Source organism: Dicentrarchus labrax, unplaced genomic scaffold, assembly GCF_905237075.1.
Source record: "Dicentrarchus labrax unplaced genomic scaffold, dlabrax2021, whole genome shotgun sequence".
Classification (NCBI taxonomy): domain Eukaryota; kingdom Metazoa; phylum Chordata; class Actinopteri; family Moronidae; genus Dicentrarchus; species Dicentrarchus labrax.
The window spans coordinates 19,007,773-19,028,378 of record NW_026136709.1 but is presented as its reverse complement, the minus strand read 5'-3'; the positions used below and the strand labels follow the sequence as shown (position 1 = coordinate 19,028,378).

The 20,606-nt window shown below is 39.7% G+C and overlaps 1 protein-coding gene across 2 annotated transcripts in view; it reads left to right on the top strand.

Annotated features, from left to right (window-relative positions):
• gpr158a (G protein-coupled receptor 158a) overlaps window positions 1-20,606 on the top strand; it is a 66,181-nt gene that overhangs the window by 26,979 nt on the left and 18,596 nt on the right. For both annotated transcript variants that reach the window (XM_051410812.1, XM_051410813.1), the window contains exons 3-5: window positions 4,883-4,985; window positions 8,167-8,393; window positions 10,977-11,045. In XM_051410812.1, the coding sequence (XP_051266772.1) occupies window positions 4,883-4,985; window positions 8,167-8,393; window positions 10,977-11,045 (399 nt within the window). The remainder of the gene's footprint in view (window positions 1-4,882; window positions 4,986-8,166; window positions 8,394-10,976; window positions 11,046-20,606) is intronic.

The window sequence follows — 20,606 nt, the reverse complement described above, 5'->3', positions numbered from 1 at the left end:
ATCCAAGTCAGATCCAAGTCAGATCTTATCAGAAACAACTGTTAGAGATTCTGTACAGTCAAACACATTATTCTCAATCATATTGACCTAATTAATTAAATCAGTTAATTTGATGTGATTTTTGCTCCCTGACAGAGCAGTTGATGCCTTCAGCTCATTATGGATGGAACAATATGGCTGCCTGAGTTGCTCACTATCAACAGAACATCATCACACTTAATTAATAGCATATGTCATGCATATAGAAATAGGTCATTTCCTATGTGTGCTGTATTTGAAATACTAGAACAGTATGTTCCTTTATAATTAGAAACGATTTAGCTATATATATTGTATATTTGAAAATAATGTAATCCTGTAATAGACCATGACAGTATTTTACATTTAGTTAGTTATGTTTTAGTCTGTTATGTAAAATGTTCATCGGAATTTCAGAGAACCATAGGTGACGTTTTATCTGACCAACTGTCCAAAGTATTTTATTTACTGTCAAATATATAACAGAAAAAAAGCAGAAAATCCACACATTTAAGAAACTGGAATAAGCAATTGTTTGTTGTTTTTTAATCAATATTTGTGTGAGAACAGGTGTTGTGTTTTTCAAATCATTTTAATCTCATTTTAGGACAGAAATCATCCTCAATCTATCAATTCACCATACACCTTGACATTCATCCCAGGTGTCTCCTCAGCTCCTTATCCCTGTGTAGATCTGGTCCAAAAGCTCCACTTTATAGCCTGTTGATATGAACCTGTCCCCTAGCTGGACCACTGCCGCTAAGATCACATGTGACTGGTGGCAGGTAGCTGGGAGGCAGCTCCCGAGTTCAACATACTCCACATCCGAGCCCCCGCATCAATCACAGCAGCAGGCAGGAGTGGGATGCAATGCCAGGGCTATTTCTGGCTCTTCCTGTCACACACGGAAAATATGCATACTCACACACACACCTGTCTCAGGCTGTTTCTTCCAGTGTCTTGGAGAGGTGGGCATATTAACAGTGGCAGGCAGTAGCTGCAGCACCCTTCACCTGTCCTGAGGAGACAACTGTTGGGGAATCAAAAATGAAATCTGTTACCTGACTCACATTGCACCACAGTGCTCATTTAAAGCTTCACCAGGCACATTTTTATGAAGTGATACAGAACTCAGAAACCTTACGACAGGCACCAATTTGGTGGAACTTCTATCCTGCCAATTCATCCAATTCGCCCCAAATGAAATGTACACTTTGACACCCGCAGAATGTATTGAACTACAACTGTTGTAATTGGTTGTAGTTAGTTTCCTTTGCAGCACTAACCCACAAATGCACATTAATACATACAAAACATAAACCTGCATTGCTCACGCAACATAAAATAGTTCTTATAAACCATTTATTAGATTAGATAAACACTCTTTCTCATTGTTCCCTGGAATATGCATTCTTGCTTGCACTTGCTGGCTACATGATCACTTTCCTCCGTCTAATCCATAGAGGAGTTGGATACTATGATTTAAGCAGCATTAACAGACTAACAGTTGCCTAGTTACCCATCCAGCATACAGAGAGCAATATTAGCATTCATTTGAAGTTGTGTGTTCTGGCAACTTGTGGAATGTAAGTCCAGTATTCACTCCCAATGTTTTGGTCACCACCATTTCCGGAGTGAAATATCTGCCTCAATTGCTCCACCATGTTTACCAGCTATATTTGCTAACCGTTAGCTGTTGCTCAGTTAGTGTGCAGTGGGTTTATCAGAATCGTATTGCTGAAAACAACAAACAAGGTTGATGAGAGTGGTGAGAGTGAACCAAAACAGTAGAGTTGTGGATCGTAAAATCTAAACAATGAGCTGAAAGATGCTAAAATGGTCTATAGAGCAGAGGGGAGCTGTTGGGTGATTGTCATCTTTTAAATTACACATACAGTAGCAATTTGCCCCTAGCAATTGAAAAGGCAGCTTAACAATGTTGAAAGTACAACCACAAAGCAAAAATATTGCCTCAATGTGGTAGGATATATTTAATATGATAGAACTCTTCTTACTGCTGTTAAATGAATTTGATAATTAAAATTCATAGTGTCTGGGACCTTTTATCTACCTAAAATCACAAGTGATGAATTCAATTCAATTCAATTCAATTCAATTTTATTTGTATAGCACCAATTCATAACAGAAGTTATCTCAGGACACTTTTCAAATAGAGCAGGTGTAGACCGAACTCTTTATAGCATTATTTACAGAGACCCAACAGTACCACCATGAGCAAGCACTTGGCAACAAGGGCAAGGAAAAACTGCCTGTTAAAAGGCAGAAACCTAGGACAGATCCTTCGGCTCTAGGTGGGTGGTCGTCTGTCTCGACCAGTTGGCGTGAGAGAGAGAGAGAGACAGACAGACAGACAGACAGACAGGTGCACAGCAACAACAGTATTGGCAATGGCAATCTAGCAGGACCATGGCAGGAGGCTCCACCAGGATCGATAAGAACCTGCGAGACGAGAAAGCACAAGAACTCCGGGGAAGAAGTGAAGTTAGTAACATGCATTAATGGGACATGAATGAGTGCAGAAAGAGAGAGGAAGAGAGGAGCTCAGTGCACCATGGGAAATCCCCCGATAGTCTAGGCCTATAGCAGCATAACTAAGGGATGGTTCAGGAGTCACCTGATCCAGCCCTAACTATAAGCTTTATCAAAGAGGAATGTCTTAAGCCTACTCTTGAATGTGGTGAGGGTGTCTGCCTCCCGAACCAAAACTGCAGGCTGATTCCACAGGAGAGGAGCCTGGTAACTGAAGGCTCTGGCTCCTGTTCTACTTTTAGAGACTGTAGGAACCACAAGTAGCCCAGCATTCAGAGAACGTAGTGTTCTAGAGGGGTAATAGGGTACTATGAGCTCTTTAAGATATGAAGGGGCCTGACCATGAAGAGCTTTATAGGTGAGGAGGAGGATTTTAAATTCTATTCTAAATTTTACAGGGAGCCAGTGCAGAGAAGCTAGTACAGGAGAGATGTGATCTCTTTTTCAAGTTCCTGTCAGTACTCGTGCTGCAGCGTCCTGAATTAATTGGAGCGTTTTAATGGACTTATTGGGGCAACCTGATAATAAAGAGTTGCAGTAATCCAGCCCTGAAGTAACAAATGCATGGATTAGTTTTTCTGCATCTGTCTGTGATAGGATGTGTCTTATTTTTGTAATATTACGTAAATTAAGGAAGGCAGTCCTGGAGGTTTGCTTTATGTGGGAGTTAAATGACAAATCCTGATCAAAGATAACTCCAAGATTCCTGACAGTTGTGCTAGAGGCCAAGGTAATGCCATCTAGAGTAACTATATCTTTAGACAGTGAGTCTCTAAGGTTTTTGGGGCCAAGAACAAGAATTTCATTTTTTTCTGAGTTTAACATCAGAAAATTGCAGCTCATCCAGGATTTTATGTCCTTAAGACATGTTTGTAATTTAGAAAATTGATTAATTTCATCGGGCTTAATCGATAGATATACCTGCGTATCATCTGCATAACAGTGAAAGTTAATGGAGTGATTCCTAATAATGTTGCCTAAAGGGAGCATATATAAAGTAAATAGTATTGGTCCAAGCAGAGAACCTTGTGGAACTCCATGACTAACTGTAGTATTTGTTGAAGATTCATCGTTAACATGTACAAACTGCGAAGAGGTGCAATACATGATGGTATCTGGAGCTAATGTTTAATCACGTTAAATACATACAATAAGAAAACCTGTCTGTATAATCTACAATAATATACATATATAAATACGTAGTTCCAGAGTACCGTACACCTTTTTCAAGGCTGTCAACACTGAAACAAGTAGACATCTTCAACAGATTAGTACCACTTTAAATGCTTCGGTCTCCTCAGTGGAATTAGTTTGAGGAACTTGTTCGCTGAACAGTAACCTGGTAATTACCTTGTGCTTTTGAGCCCTGGTCGGCCTCTCCAAGGCTTTGACTGAGGGCCTTCACTCTCAGACTGAAAAATACGTTCAGACCTTACCAAGGACCTTTAGAGATCAGAAATAGCTGCCTCTTAAGACGTGCAGAGTCCAGTCCGCTGTGAGGAGCATCACAGTGACTGATGCTTCATTTAGACGCTGCCACTGGCCTTGCCTCTAGATCTCACAGTCGGGTCACAAACACTTCATAGCGTGTCAAGTGTCAGCTGAAGTACCGTTGCTATTCTGGGCCGCTCGTTGTTTCTTGGGATTCATAATTCATTATCATCTCTGCTTAGAAAAACATGTTCACGTTGTGTGAAAATAAGACTGTTATGTAGTTTTAGGGAGAGAGCAAGAGCAAGAAAAATTACAGCTTCATGTCAATGACCCAAATGTGTTCATACAGAAGAGAAGATGGAATCTCATTCCCACAAGAAATAGAATTAATGGTTCTCCTTTAATCATGCAAATAAGTCGGTTCTTAATTTAGATATTAATTATATCTTGTAATTTGGCAAACAGCACACAAAGTCTGCCAAAGATGCCCCCTGACGCCCCTTGTGGTTTTCTCTCCCTCAGTCTGTTTCCTATCAGACTTTCAATCAAATGGAAGAGGCTTCACTAATTTAATATTGAGTGGCGAAAAGGCACAGTAAGACAGAGAGACGAATCTCACAACTTAAATAATTAGACCCTTGTCCTTCCTACAAGATGTTTGATCCCACATTCTGTTGACTGATTTTCAGCTACAGCCACTTTACTTTTGGTTCAGTATTGACACATTTTAATTGCTTTTATATTGGTGTCTTATTAGTCTGTATTACAAGATGATGAGTTTGAATTTTTTTCAACAATTTATAGTCAAGGAAATTCAAGTTCAAATTGCATGCTCTGCCTTTTCTATGTGGTTCATGTATATGTTTGTTTCTCTTCACAGTGTATGCCGATCCACGGTCATGGATTTGTCTTGGACAAGTACAAGTGCCACTGCAAGAAAGGATTCTACCACCCCAACAGAGTGGCTGTCAATGGTTTTACAAGTGAGTCAGGAACTGTTTTAGTGATAACAGATGAAATATATTGTCACTAATGTGTCATAATAAGAATGTCTAGTCCCTGTAAAGTGGTCACACATCAGAAGAACTTGTTTTGATAACTATCTCAATACTTTTTGGTGAAGGCACTGTATACTTTAGACTTGTACAATCTGGGGTTGGGAACTCACATTCTCAGAATTCAATTTGAACTACCTGTGAGCATTTGGAAACACAATACAAAAGTATATAACGTTCAAAATCATGTAACAGCTTTATAATTTGTCACGCTAATTTTAAACCAAATATGGTGACAAAAAAACCTTTTTAATGATATTTGACAGTACAGAACAGTAAGAGTTTTCCATTTAGTTTCCAGGTTTTTAAATGTACATGAACTTAAAAGGGATTTTTTAGGAGTATAATATAGGAGGATCCCTGAGAGTACAGCTTATCAAATATAGGGCCACCAGCCTGATTTGTATTTATTGGGGGGTACTTGACACCAAAAAGGTTGAGAATCATTGCTGTACCCAGTAATACCAGTTTTTACAAGGCCAATCAAGGTTATATACAGCCTTAATTTAGCCAGTACGAGTTAAAACTGGTAACAAGTTAAGGTTCCAAGGGTTAACATCAATACAATAACCAAGAAACAACTAAAAAGTCACATTCTAATGTTTCTATACACTAATTCCTCATGCTCATGTTAGTTACCAGCTATTCAATGGGGTTGGACACTCTGCTCTGTGTCCTTTATCCAGAACAACCTTCAGATGCATTTTAGGCTCATCTAAACATTTTATGAGATCACATTTCAAGTAATTTGTCAGCAAAGGTTAAAAAACAACAAAGCAGCCTGTTTGGGAGAGAGGTCTTTTCATGTAATCTATTTTCTTCTCATTTAGTAGAACTGCAGCAGATGAGCTAATTTTATAAGTTTGTGACTGTCAAAGTTGCACATAATGTTGACTATCACCTTATATATTAGATTATAGCATCTTCATTATATAACGATGGCAGTGAAAGAGACAGGCATTACTGCCCTGTCTGAAAATTGAAGTAGCCCCGTACCTGGGGAGGCTAATCAGGTTCAAGATGGGAAATATCTTTTTAATGGTGGTTACTTTCCCAGTTTATTCTGTCTGCTGTGAGTTAATTAAAAAAGGCTTTTGCACACACAGAACCCCAGTGGTCTTCACCTGCCCTCCATCACTCTCGCTGCCACACTTTCATTTCGATCCACTCTCCCTCCTGTCTCATCCCACTCAAACCTCATGCAGCATGTTCCACTGTGTCCATCTCAATTTTACCCCCTTTCTCACCCATTACCCTCCCCTCATCCTTCACTAAATTTTTTGGATCGTCTTATTTTTTACACTAAAATATTTTTCCTTCATGCACAGAAAACCAAAAAAGGCTCTACAATTTCTTTCCCAGAGCGCTGGATATCTGGGCTGTCTGCTTCTGCCTGTTTGTGCTGTTTGCTGTGCTGCGAGGGCACACAAACATGTGTGTTCATGTGTGCAAGTCTGCATGAAAGCTCAGTGTGTGTGTGTGTGTGTGTGTGTGTATGTCTTTGAGAACACAATAATAGAGAGGAGAGGCAAGCCTGTTAGTGAGGCGTAGTGCAGCAGTCTGGCCCACCATGGGGCCAATAACAAGCCTGTTAATCCACAAGGGGACATCCTTGACACTCCTTTGCAGAGAAAGCCAGTGCAACTCACTTTCCTTTGTCTCTCAGTGATCTTCCACTGTGGATCTTGCATATAAATATGTGGGAGAAGTTACTATAGCTGTTACTGCCAGAAAACTGTAAGAGAAGCAAACCAATGAGAATGAGCTGAAGGATGTGACTCATTGCTACGGAGATAAGTAGTCCTTTTGAATGGATCAATGATGTGCAGAGTCATAGCTTTGAAAAATAGGCCAGTTTCTTTTTAAAGGCAAAATCCCTGCAAATCTCTGAGACAATGGCTGCTTCCAATAAAGAGCTCCATAAAAGCTCTATATAAGTCCACCATTTGTTATCTGTCCAACCATATGGGCATCTCTCAGGGGATTTTTAAGCAAACCAATAGCCCACTAGCTTCTTGTTGTCCACTGGGTTTGTTTGGGTTTTTACCTTAGTTTACCCTGGGGGGGAACATTCACCATTGACCAAACTCCTCCACTTTTGGCAGCAGAGCAGCTTCTTTTAAAGCAGTTTGTGGCTCAGTGGCTGGTTCATGCCGCAACCTCAGTGGTAATTCTTCAATACATTTACTTTCAGATCCTGAGTCTAGCTTCCAAAAGCATAGATTTTTATGGTTTCAGCCAACCTGCCCTGTCTTTAGTCTCCCCATGGTACTTTTGAGGGATAAAATTACTAAGTTCTGTCATGTCCTCTGTGTGATTTTTACAGATGAAACCACAGTTATTAGCCTTGTACGGTATGCCAGTGACTGAACAAGGTGCAGCAGTGTTGACTTTTCATGTTCACACATATAGATCCATCTCCCTTGTGTTGACACAATGTCGATGAATCCTTGTAAGGTCAGAGAGGATAAGCATATATACACTGGGGATGCTTCAGTCTGTCACAGAAGAACTTCATCCGTTTTATCTTTTAATACTAGTCTCAACAGATCCAGAAGAAATTTCAGTATGTTGATGATACTTGTTGCTACACAATCTGCTTCTAATCAATCTATATCGATATATGATCTATAAAAAATCATGGAAACATAATAAGAAAGCATCAAAAACATTGTGTTAAAATAACATTTGCATGAACTGCATATTTACAAGTCACAAGTTTTGCAGAAACTAAATGTTTTCACTCTCAGCATAGAAAGTCTGTTTTCCTACTTTTAGAAAAACTGTTTATCCATTATTTCTAGCAAAAAAAAAAGACTATTTATGAATTCAATTTTTAGGTTTAACATCAATAATATGTATACATTTTTATAATCAACCAGCTTTTATTCAAATTAGCTGAGCTACTCCACAGTCTTGTACCCTCTGGGATAGAAGTACCCCATAGTTAGGAGTCACTCTAAAGCACAAAAGTGAGCATGTCTGCAGAGGGTCGACATGCTTTCTGATCAATGCCAGTGACAGAAAAGAGAACTGGGTCAGTTACTGAGATTTCTTGCCAGAAATATTTGGAACTAAACTCTCTATTTCTTAATCTTGTTTTTGACAGGGATGGGGAAAAAGGGAAAAGCTGCAGACAGCGGTCCCAATGCGGACGAGGGGTCATCCAGCGACTGCCTCCCATGCCAGCAGGGCTGTGCCTACTGTAAGGACGACACCCCCTGTGTGGCACGAGAGGACGGGGCTCTTCGACTGGCTGTGCTCTCCTTCCAGTGCCTCTGCTTGCTGATTGTCTTTGTTAGCATGGTACTCGTCTACCACTTTCGCAGGAATAAGGTATGTGTACTTGTAATCATAACAAACATTCCCTTACAGAGTTTGATGCATTTATTATAATTTAAACTGACATTGTTTTGAATGATTAATGAGCCCATAGACAGGCATTGTCATGAGGGCTAAACTGAGATTGCTACAGAGACGCTAAATCTTTTTCTCCTTTATTATTGCATTATTAAAATCTTAAAATAGCTCACCACACAGTAATATTCTCAGTTTTTTAGTTAAGTTTGAAAACTCTGCAGTGCAAAAGAGAGAACTACACAGATTCAATTTACAATTACAACATCACATCAGTTACCTGTTTGATGTCTTCTGGACCGTATGGTCATCAAAGCCCTTTGGATCAATAAACCAGTGAATCCGTATGTGGGTGGTCACGATAAAGCTTTGAAATCATTTCAAACAGCTCAGACACAGATCAATGATCAACATCAGCAACTTGGACAGTGACCAATTTGTGCAAATGAGAGCACTAAGGCAAATGTACTCTGATTTATACATCAGGCCTCTGACCGCTTCATCTTTCACAGTTTGAGTGATAATATGCAACTTTCTAACGATGAAATCTGTGTTGGTATTTAATTCATAACATATATTTGTTAAATGTGGCAGTGAGAAATGTTGATTTGGTTCAGGCTGATAATGTCATGTCCATCTAATTTAATCACTTTACTTAATAATATACTTTACACATTTCCCTGGAGGGTGATGATGTTGTCACTGCATCATCAAAAGGTGAAACTATTTTGCAAACACAAAACTTAATGCTCTGTATGGATTAAGATTTAGCTCAGGCAGTAGATATAAGCATTTCAACAAAGTATCTAAGTCTCTAAGTAATATTCAGTAGTGTGGTATGGTGCTACAACATGTTTTTTTAAATCCAGAACACCAGAAAATTGTCAGATTATTGGAATATTATTGAGTATAGTGATAATTGATTGAGATTTTTTGTGTTTCTGCTCATTAATGAGAGTGCTGTCTCTTACTGTTTATCTACTCAGCCATGGCGTCTGTTTCTATTAATATCTGCTCAAGTCTTATTCCCAACAAATTGCATCAGTTTCTACCGAACCGAAAAGATTTTACCCTGCAAATGCAGAAGGTTTCATGAACTGGCTTTTAGCTGAATCATTGATATATCAACAGTAACATTCGGTAAAGCTGTGTACTATTACTATTACCTTGTGTTGCGTTTCAGCTTAATTTAAATAAAAGTTGGCAATTCGGTCTGGACTTATAAAATCCTCTGAGGCTTTAGCTGCTATTTTCAATTAATTGACTTAATTGAAGGCTTTGTCTTTAGCGTTAGACATGTGATGATTAGCCTGAAGATTCACCGCATTGCTCACAGGGGGAACATCTAGCTGCTCTATCTCCCACACACCTGAAGACTCTGCCATTACATCAACCAGGGTTGAACAAAGGATCGCTCCCATTAATAAAGCAGATGAAACTTTTAGATACTCCAGGGCTTTGTCATAATTATGTAATCTCCATTTATGTAATCCCCATTAATCTTATCAAACTAAGTTTAGGAGCTTAGTTTCAAAGCTCTTCACAGACTTTCTGATAAATTAAAAACAGTTCATTTTCATAGACAAATTCATTTGGGTTAAAGATTTATGTTTTTTTAAAATATTTTAAATGCGATATAAAATCACTCTTCTGGTCTGCATAGCTGTGGTTAGTGTTTTGTGTTGTCTTTTGTATGTATTTTTAAATGTGGAGCACACTTCTTCTCTTTGAAAGCCCCCTCAAGCATCGTGTCAATTAGAGGACGATATGTTGTTAAATATCTTGCACAAGAAGTGCACACTCACAATGGTGAGTCCTTGAGGCGGGAGCTTTCACTTTGCTTTGTTCTCTTTCATCCAGCAAAGAAGAAAGCTTTCTTCCCCTTCTAAATTTTCCTGGAATATTATGATATCCTGCTGTTTTAGACTGGTTTAGACCTCGTGCAGTGTGAGGAGCATTTTAAAAGATATTCCAAACTGTCCTATATAAGGAAAAACAGTATTCAGTTGTAATTTTCCATTTGGATGATGGCCATTTTATTTCAAATAAGACTTTCTGCATAGTATCTTGTATAAGTGAATATAAAAATTAAAGCCAATGTAATATGTATGTATGTATTTGAATATCAACAATGGATCAAATGACTACATGTAATATACAACCCTACAGAGAATTATCACCCGACTCTGCAGTTCCCTTCAGCTCTATGTAGCGTTTTAGTTTCTTTCAGCTCATTGTTTTTTTTTGTTTTGGCATGCAATTTTAATGTTTTTAATCACTGTCACAGCCCTCATTCTCTCCAGCAACAGCACCAAACGACAGCCAGCACAGTTAGCAACTAACTAGTGAATGTACAATAATTTAGCGTTTAGCTGATGAGGAGCCAAACATTTCCCCCTAGACAAAACCAGAGCTAAAAGAAGAGTGAATATTGGACTAACACTTTGCCAAAAACACATAGTATGACCGTTTGTTGCGCATGCCCTAAGTGGCCAATAATCTTGAATTAATGCATGCAAAAATGAGAAGTTTAATCATTTGTGCATCTTTCTTTTTTGGCAGAGTATCAGAGCATCAGGTCTAGTCCTACTCGAGGCCATCCTGTGTGGAGCTCTGCTTCTCTACTTTCCGGTAAGCCTGAGCGAGAGAGAAGAGAGAGAGAGAGAGAGAGAGAGAGAGAGAGAGAGAGAGAGAGTGTGTGTGTGCACGTGCAGACTCGCTTCCTTTCATGTGCTCATTTCTTGACGTGTTTGCTGATAGTCCTCATGCCATGCTCCTTTGAGCTGAAAACAAAAATCTTCTCCTTGACTGAAGGCTGGCATTCAGGTTGACCTTCAGCACACACTGTCGCTCATTCATCTAAAACAGAATCAGAGCTCAGAACAAAGTTTCGTATCTGCAGCTACAGAGCAGGATTGTTTGCTTTGTCAGATAGTACAAACCTCAGTCCATAAATCATACCGTTGTGGTAGGTTGTTATTTTTGACAACTGCATGGAGCTGCACTAAGCAGGGTTTTCACAGCCAAGGTGTGCGTGTGATAAAATGGGACCGGCAGAGACAAACATCCCAGGGCTTGTTGGTGACCCCCTGCTAACTGTACGCAGAGCTGGCCAATGAACCCAGCACCCTGTCAACACTACCATCTGTTGACCAGCCACTCACGCTGCTTCATACAGACTGCACACATTCAGACCCTCATACAGAATAAACTCCATTACATTTTACAGTTTAATTTGACTTTGACACTTATTTCCCCAGTTTCTTTATCAAACCTGTCACTTTACAAATTTAATATGTAAATGTATTCTTAAGTCCTTTATCTTACAAGTTTGGCTGTTTTAGCCACAACCAGCCATTAACCTTTTAACACCCATCCAACTTTGGGGATCTGTTTATTGTGTATGTCACTGGTTCCAGCATGTCAAACGTGAGTATTTGATGTTTTTCTTTGGTAATTGATTAATAAAGGAAATAACTGTTAATTTAACTAATTACGGAAATAATAGTTTTTTTTAACCACAGTGAATGAAAAGACAAGTTTATTACATGTTTATAGTCATAAAACTTTTCATACTCGAAGTCTTTTAAAGTTTTACTTAGTGATAGTGTCCTGTAGGCAGAATGGTGGGCGGTAAAAGGCTAAAGGGTAAGCAAAGAAAGTATCAAAGTATTGGCCAAAGCTAGTGGATGTCTTATTATAGAGTAAGCAAATGAATGAAAACAGCATTCTTCGATTTTCACTTTTGGCATCGCTTTTCTATTGATTCCTTTGGCCCCATAACTTCTTGGTACTCCTAGTGAGGATACAACAACAACTGAACAACTGAAAAAGCCTACTGGTTACTGTAAGCTTTATGTGAGACTGAGACTCTTCATTTGATGTACAGATAACAGTATAACAGTATTGCAGATAATAACTTATTCCACTCATTATTCCTCGTGAAAATCAATCGGCCATTTTCTATCAATAAAAGAACAGTGACATTGTTTGCCAACTTCTGAAGCACCTCATTATTCTTGCAGATGACTAGACTCAGTCCAACACCCGCGTACAATCGATTTACATGAATCTACCATTATGTCTTTCTCTTGGGTGCTTGGGGCATTGGCTAATTGCAATTTAGTTGCAATCATGTGGAGCTATATGCTTAGCGAAGCAATGCAGGGTAAATGTAATTAAAGCCAACTGATTTAGAGCTGGCTAATCAATGCAATTTGCTGCGACAAGGTCCTGGAAAGTAATAATGTTTGAAATTTGCAGAGTGAAAGCAAGCTGGGAGTCAGGTTATTGGTTAGTGAATGAATGAATAGTAGATAATCCTGTATCCAGCTGGTGTAGTGATGGCACCGAATGCTAAAAATAGATTGCTTATAAAAAGATTCTACAAAGGAAACTTAACTTTGTAGCTTACTCTGTAAATTCTACCTCGTTTCAGTGCTTTAGATGTATTGAAATTCGGTCAGATTATTCAGTGCTGTTATGCTGAAATGGTCACTGTGAACACGACTTTGATAAAACATTTCAGCCTGATCATGTGAAAACAGCATCTTTCTACACGGCTCCGTGCAGCCCGCTAGATTGATCTGCACCCTGATGCATTTCCATGTCTCCCCCTGCGAATCCCACATGATCCGAGGCTGTGAGGGTGAGACGCATCACTCCCAATCTAAATATAGATTCAGAAATATTCCGCTGCTGCTGCTTCTATTTTAAATAATTCCACTGTTATTAAGCAGCAGGAGATACATCTCATCCTGCTCCCATGGCATTCGGCTTTGTGGAGTAATGCAATTCCCCCTTTTCTCTCTGTGAGTGTGTCACATGCAATAACTTCAGCCCCCCTGCTTTGAAATGAATGGGGGAGAACAGGGAGTACAGAGGGAGAGGAGAGGCAAAATTATGGCAGTGCCAAAGCCGGCTATTTCCGTCTGACTGTGGAGATGAGAGAGGGGGAGAGCGGACACGCATTTGTGATTCACAATGTGATCCCTGGATTAGCTTGCCAGCCCTGCGTTTGTTTCTTTGCAGCGTCTTATTGACGCTGCTGGGGAGGCTTAGATTGGAGTAAAGTGACAGAGTTTGGATTAATGTTGCTACTTGTTTTTTCAGATGCCACCATCTCCTCCAGTCAAGCCAGCAATACATTCAGACAAGAGTAATGAATCAGAGGCGTCGCATTGTGGTGCCACCTGGCCTCAACCTGTCAAAAGACACTCTGATAGGTGCTTCACAATGATGAGGGGAAATGCAAAAAGCCAATTAATTAAACATGATTCTACTTGTCGTAACAATATTTTTAGAATCTCATCGTCCAAACGGCAGCTCATGTGTCACACAATAGCTTGCATAAGAGGTAATGATAATGAAATAATCAGTTTATCTTCTTTTCCATATTTGCCTTTTTCACCTGACATTCTCTTTTCCCAGTCAGTTACTTTGGTTAACCTTTTGTCACTTGATTTACTGCGGTAAAGTAGTAATTATGATCGAAGCATTTGAGGAAGTCAGGTGATGTTTAAAAAGACCACAGAGGGAGGAGTTCAGAGTGGTTGGACTGCAAACCAATACATCGGAGTGCTGTTTGTTTCCCGATATTATTGTAACCATGATGACAAAGCACCCCAAACCTTAACGTCGATATTAACCTAAACCCTGATGTTTCCCGAACCTTAACTAAATCCTTTTTTAAACCCTAAATATGGTCTTTCTCTAAACCTGAAGTTGTTTTTGTGCCTTAACTTAACCAAACCAAAGTGTCATCATAAAACATTTATTTTGCAACAGCGGTTTGTAGCGGTTTTCGAAGCGCACACACAAATGATGTTGTCCTGCCGACATACCAGCATCAGATCAGAACATGTGTCGTTCTAGAGGGCAGTTACATATTCTGTTGTTTAATTTGAAGGACATTTACCCCTCACATGCAGATGTTCAGTATGTTCAAGAGTTTCCCTCAATGTCTAAATCAAGGCTGTTATATTTTAATTGATATACAGACAGGTGATAAACTAAAGTAAAAACCTGAATAAATGAGTGGAGAAACATTCCATACATGACACAGGGGGCAGAAGCTAACAATAACTTAGTTACTTAACGGCATGTAAATGCACCGTATGAGAATTATCTTCCCTTTGCTACTTCCTAACCATCTGTGTGTGCACCAGTGCAGGCTGCCCCGGAGACAGCCCTAGTTCTCTCCCTGCATGTTCCCTCCTGTGAGACATGTCACGCCTCCTGCTCTGCTGCTTATGCATTCATAAATGTTAACTGATGTAAAAGTGGTAATCTGCAAGTTTCTATTTATAATTTTGGTGACACCTTATGTGTTAAGCATTCACTGCTGTGGTGTTTTTGCAGTGCAGTTTCCCACTTCAGTTAATCAGACTTTCTTTTAGATAAAATAATCAGTTCATGGGTTTCTGTGGTTTCTGTTCAGCTGTGTGTACTTTACATGTTACCCAGATCTTCTTCTGTTTATCTCATACACACACTTGTTATATTAATAGATTGTTTCAAGAGCAATTATAAAGGAAGACTCTGGTTGCGAAAAAGCATATCCATACTGCTGAAAATGTGACACATTGCATCCTGGTCCTGTGAGAATACTGTCAGTGCAAAAAATAACGTTGATTAAATTCAGAATAAATACAGTTTTACATGGAATTTGTGCCTTTTGCATATGATCCAATCTCAATCTTTTTTGCATCAACTGCCAGAAGGGAGGGGGATGTAAACTGCAGTGTCAAGGTCAGAGGCTTTGCACAACTCAATCATCCACCTAGGGGCTTTGATGTTCTATACCTCTAACAGTGTGAGGCTAATTCTGTCTTATTTGTTCCACGCAAGAGATCACTTGTACCTCAATTCTTAGGTCAAAGACCATTTTAAGCGTTGGAACAAATTACGAACACTGGGGACAGTGTCTCGTAATTGTACTCGCCTGGCAAACTCCCTTTTCACCGTTAACCCAGTACTTTTTGATATGGGCAGAGAAGAGAGTGTGCATAAGTGTGCTGTTTAAGTTTTCAAACCAACGACCTTTGGGTGCGATTCCCTTGTCCCTCCTTCCCCATCTTTCCACCTGTCCAATCTCAGCATTGTCTTGGAGCCAAGCTGGGCCAAGGTGCCACCTCAGCCCAAGTCAGGGCTTTGCCGTGCATGGCAGGCAGGCAGGCAGGCAGGCAGGGCTTCACAGCACATCAGGGGGCTAATGAGAAACAGTATGGCCAGGGGATAATGTATCCTGGCCTGACAGGCCATGAAACACAGTCTGCCAGCCATTTCTCTCCCTTGCTCTGCTCTGCCTTCTATCCAAGATGTTCTGACACTTTCAATCTGACTTAAGTGAATCTGGAGGGTTGCTGTTTGCATTGCCAGCCTGTCCCTTCATATGCTGCTTCCCATCTTCCCTCTGTAAAGTGCTGTAGAGTCCCCCAAAACATATGGTTGCTAAGTTGAAGTTGAGGACGCACTGCTGCAGTTGGAGTGTTCCTTCTATCTACATGAGCAGAAAGATAGAAAGTACAAGAGATTGGAATACGAAAGATAGCATCACCACATGTAGGCAGGCTATTCCCTCTCTGATATGTATCTTTGCGCCCAAGCAATATGGGAATATCTCTCAGAATATAACTGGTGATGAAGAGGGAAGGGAATTGTGGGAGGCGAGCGCCAGCCAGCTCTGGTCTTGACTGTGCAGAGGCCGAGCTGGATGTAATTTACACTCAGCCCACCTCAGGGAGCAGCGGGAGGAGAAGAAACCATTACCTCCCTCCAGAAAGCTGCCCTTCCCATGTGGCAGTGAGTGTCGGCTTTCATATAAAAATGGATCCATTGCTATTACAACACCTCACCTCTACCCTGCTCCCACCTCCCACCGGTGCCTCCTCCCACTCTCTCATACCGAAGGTGTTTTGTAGATTAGAAAAAAAGAAGAGACGGGGAATGAGCAGGAGATGATGACCAGAAAAAGCGGGCCATGGGCGGACCGGATGGCTGTCACCATTTCATGTCAAAACATTAAAAGTAGCACGGGAGCTTTGTTGTGACAGAATGATTCCCGAGGCTGCACCATCCCATTCTCTACTCAGATGGAGACAGACGCACTAAATGGCTGAAAGTCATTTTTCTCTCCTTTAGCTGGGAGCAGTTTCCAAAGAAACTGTGATAACAAAAGGCTGAAATTTTATACCGTCTGTTCCTCTGACTGGGACTGGCTAACGTTTTTTAAATCTAAAAACTGATGTGTTTATGCCACATCATTGACAGATGACTAATATATGATATTTTATTTTGGCATTTTCAATTCAGTAAGTGCTCCATTAGTATGAGGTTGCTCTTCTAGACGTCATTTCTGGCAACCCCTCATAATGATTCACCATTCAAACCATAATTTAAAATTTCTACTAAGTCTCACAGACTCAATTCAGGCATTGAAACCATTTGGGTCACTTTATCAGCATCTTAAGTTTATTAAGTTTGGACCACATTCATTTAGAGATATTAACAAAATTAGACTCCATACTGCAATTTCCCGTTGTCCATCAGGTGATTTGAGAGCACAAAAGGATATTTCTTCATGGTACAAAATAGGAAGCAACATTTATATGTGTGAAACTATAGTGGAAGAGTGGTGACTTATCATCTTTGAAGCAGAATGTAGCAGGGTTTATGGAAAATGTAGACAAAAACATAAACACTAAATAGCGCCATTGGTATGAGATTGAGAACAATAGACATCACAAAGACCTACAGTAAGTTTACAGTTATTAGAGCAAGACAACAATTCATTTGAGCATTATCATGGAGCACGTTCACCAGTCAACATCCAAGTGCTGAAGACCAAAAAACAGAGCTAAATGAGAGTGAATATTGGGCTTTCATCATGTGGTCAGAAAAACAGTGAACAGTTCACAGTGAACCCTAGTGTCTCATGGATGTGTAAATAAGCAACGGTTTGCTATAGCACATTACCCATAAAAACTTTATAAGGAAATAAGATGTTAATGTTATGTTTATAGCTTGTTTTCCTGCTCCCAAGCCAAAAAAATCAATGATTGCGGGTTTAAGTATAGCACTTAAAAACCAGAGTTCAAAAAATATATCCAGAGTGTGTGCACGCAAAAAAGTGGATGTGCTGTACACTTATTGAATGTGCAGGTTATCTGGAGATTGTCAATGTCTACAGACAAAACGTAAGCAGGTCAACAGCATACTGTTTGTGATGTAGGATAACAAGACTTAGAGTATATAGAAAAACAGACCACGGTATTTTTACTCTACTACACGCAGTACACAAATTTCAAGGCATTGAGGGAGAGGTCTATGTAATCAATACCCTGTGGGACCCTGACCTTCACGATCAATCCTTGAAGCTTTCACCCTCTGCATCGACCCCCCGTGCACACACACATTTGCATTTTTATTGTCTACACATTACAAGTTAATTACACACTGCTGCTTTCCGGTGCTCTTTGCGCTAACTGCATTAGTCTAATAAAAGAATCCACCCACTTTTTTTTTTTAAGTGTTATTTGTTGAATATCTCCGCCTCGCCCTACAGCGAGAGCTAATTATCTAAAGCGGTCTAGCACAAAATTATTTGTGTATGCTCTGTGGTGCATCCAGTTGGGCGTCAGATTTTGGTTGTGGGTGTGTTACCATTCTCACATAAAGCCTTTGGGTACTGCAGAGTGCCAGAGTTTGTGTTTTCATGACATTAAAGTTAAGTGCTTACATAGCTGTGTGGGGTAAATCTGGTTTTTATCTGTACTCTAGTTAAGGTCATATGTAAGGTCTCAAACAAACTAGGCTGTACAATGTCTCGCACACCCACGTCTAAAAGCAAAAATGTTGGTACTTTTTCTGAGTGGCCACAATCAAAAGAATGGTGAAAAGCCTGTGGTCATGGAAATAACACACACTTTTTTGACAGTCACTCCTCAAAGGCATTTTATGCTGTTGGATGCATGAAAAGTGACAAAAGTAGCTGTGTGAAGAGAAGAGTGCTTGAAAGAGAAGTTAAAACCCTGCCTACTCTAAAGCAAGACTGTGAGACTTTTTCAAGAGGAATTGACACATTACAACAATTCAATTAAAAAACAATGGCACATACCTGCTCAGTTCAACTTGTTTTACTGCACCTGGTATGACCTGTAGTCTCTTGTAAACAGCATTCTCTATGCACCTTCCAGCAGTACGCAGCTGAATCAGGTGCCTCTCAGTTTAAAGGATGGCAAACCTCAGGGTCTGGAGATTTCATCAAAATGGACAAATCTTTTGGATAGTGGGTGGGAGCTGCCAAATCTCTTGTGGGTGTTTCGCTTCGCTTCAACTCAGCAGTAGTTTCTTTTTCTTCAGTATTACCCAAATACTGCCCTAGATGAAACATCATTGCAACATCTGCAACATTGTTTTAAATTATATAAGTAGTGTGAGAAGCAATGGTGCAACAGAACCGAGTGTTGAGTTTAGTTTAGATTACTTTATAATCTGATCTATATTTCTGTTCAGCTGGTGCAACAGGCCGCTAACCTCCCCTGTCTCCTTTGTGCTTCTATAGTATAAAAGGTTACAATGAGGGCAGGAAATTGTCAGAATAAACACATAACTCAAAACAAAAGTAGAAAATCAGCTTCGGTGAGTACAGCAGAGTTGAACACAGAGGTAGCCAACATCACAACAACTCCCTGGAAAGCTGCTGCTCGCACCACAGCTGGCTGGCTGGCTTGCGTCACCATCGTATCAACAGGGACAAACTCTAGCGGGTAACCAACCCACTGAGTCTCTGTGTGGAGCCAGCTGGTGGGTGCTGAAATGAGAGATGATTAGGAATGAAAGATAACTGCAAATTAAGTGACTGAGTGTTGATTGAATGAGTAAGTGGGTGAGCGTGTGAATCTTGCTCTTGTTATGTTTGTCTGTTCTTTTAGACTCCCATCACTCCTCATTTTACCACTGATCATCGTTAAACATCCGGAAAGGTAGATGAAACAATAAATGAATGATAAACTGCCCTTCATCCACACCATCACAGGTTAAAACCCCAAACAACAGCTTATGTTCCCATCAACAGCTATCATGTCCTGTCATTGTTCAAAAACAAAACACTGATCAGCCACCTGCTTAGTCACTGTCCTACCAGTCAGTCTTGATAAGATCATTAACAAAGCCCCTTATATGTATTATACCATCTTCTGTCAGGTTAATAGCTCTTTCTCAACAGCCCATGTGCATCCTCAATAAAGGATAATGTCAACTGATGCATTATTTAATGCTAGTTTATAGACCTTCCGATGGGATGGAGTGAACTTTAAAGGACCAGTGTGTAGGATTTAGATAAAAATGGCTCATTCTGAGGTAACAAAAACACAAAGATTCTTATTTTCAGGAAATTATACACGAATGAAAACATAGTTATGTATATTATATTACATTTCTGCCAACAGATCCTCCTAAACGTTACACCTTTAATATTTAGATTAATAGTTTTAAATGTATGGTCACTTTGGAGGATGTAGCTTTAATGCATTATACTGACAGCTGTTTCTATCATTTTTTCCTTCCATTTACATAAATGAGGGTAGGCAAAATAACAGAAATACTTTTCTGTAATAAAAACTGAACATTATAACCTTCATGAAGGTAAGATTCATTGCAGGACTGTTGTACTAGACTGCATTAGTTTTAGCAAGGTTTATCAAATAAATTGACAACCAAGTTTATATTACCCTGTAGAAAGTAATGAAAAATGGGAAAATCAGATATTTTACTTTATAATTGCACTTTGAGCTTGCTACAAATCACAGAGAAAATATTTTAAACACTTTTTTGAGATGCACTTATTTGCATTCCTGCCGAGAGTTATAAAGCTGCAGCCAGCAGCCGACTAGCGTAGCTTAACATGAAAACTGTCAAATCTGCCTCCCCTCAAAGCTCACTAATTAAAATGTAATATTTAATTTGTATAATCTATATTTCTTGGACATTGTTTCTTTACAGATCAAACAAACAAGTTATACCGTGTTAATTTGTGAGCTTTACAGGTGCTGGTAGGGGGATTCTCTTCCCTTTGACTAAAGCCAGACTAGTTGTTTCCCCCTTTTTCCAGTCTCTATGTTAAGCTATGATAACTGGCTGTTGGCTCCAGCTATATACAGTACAGATACAGTATGAGAGTGGTATCAATTG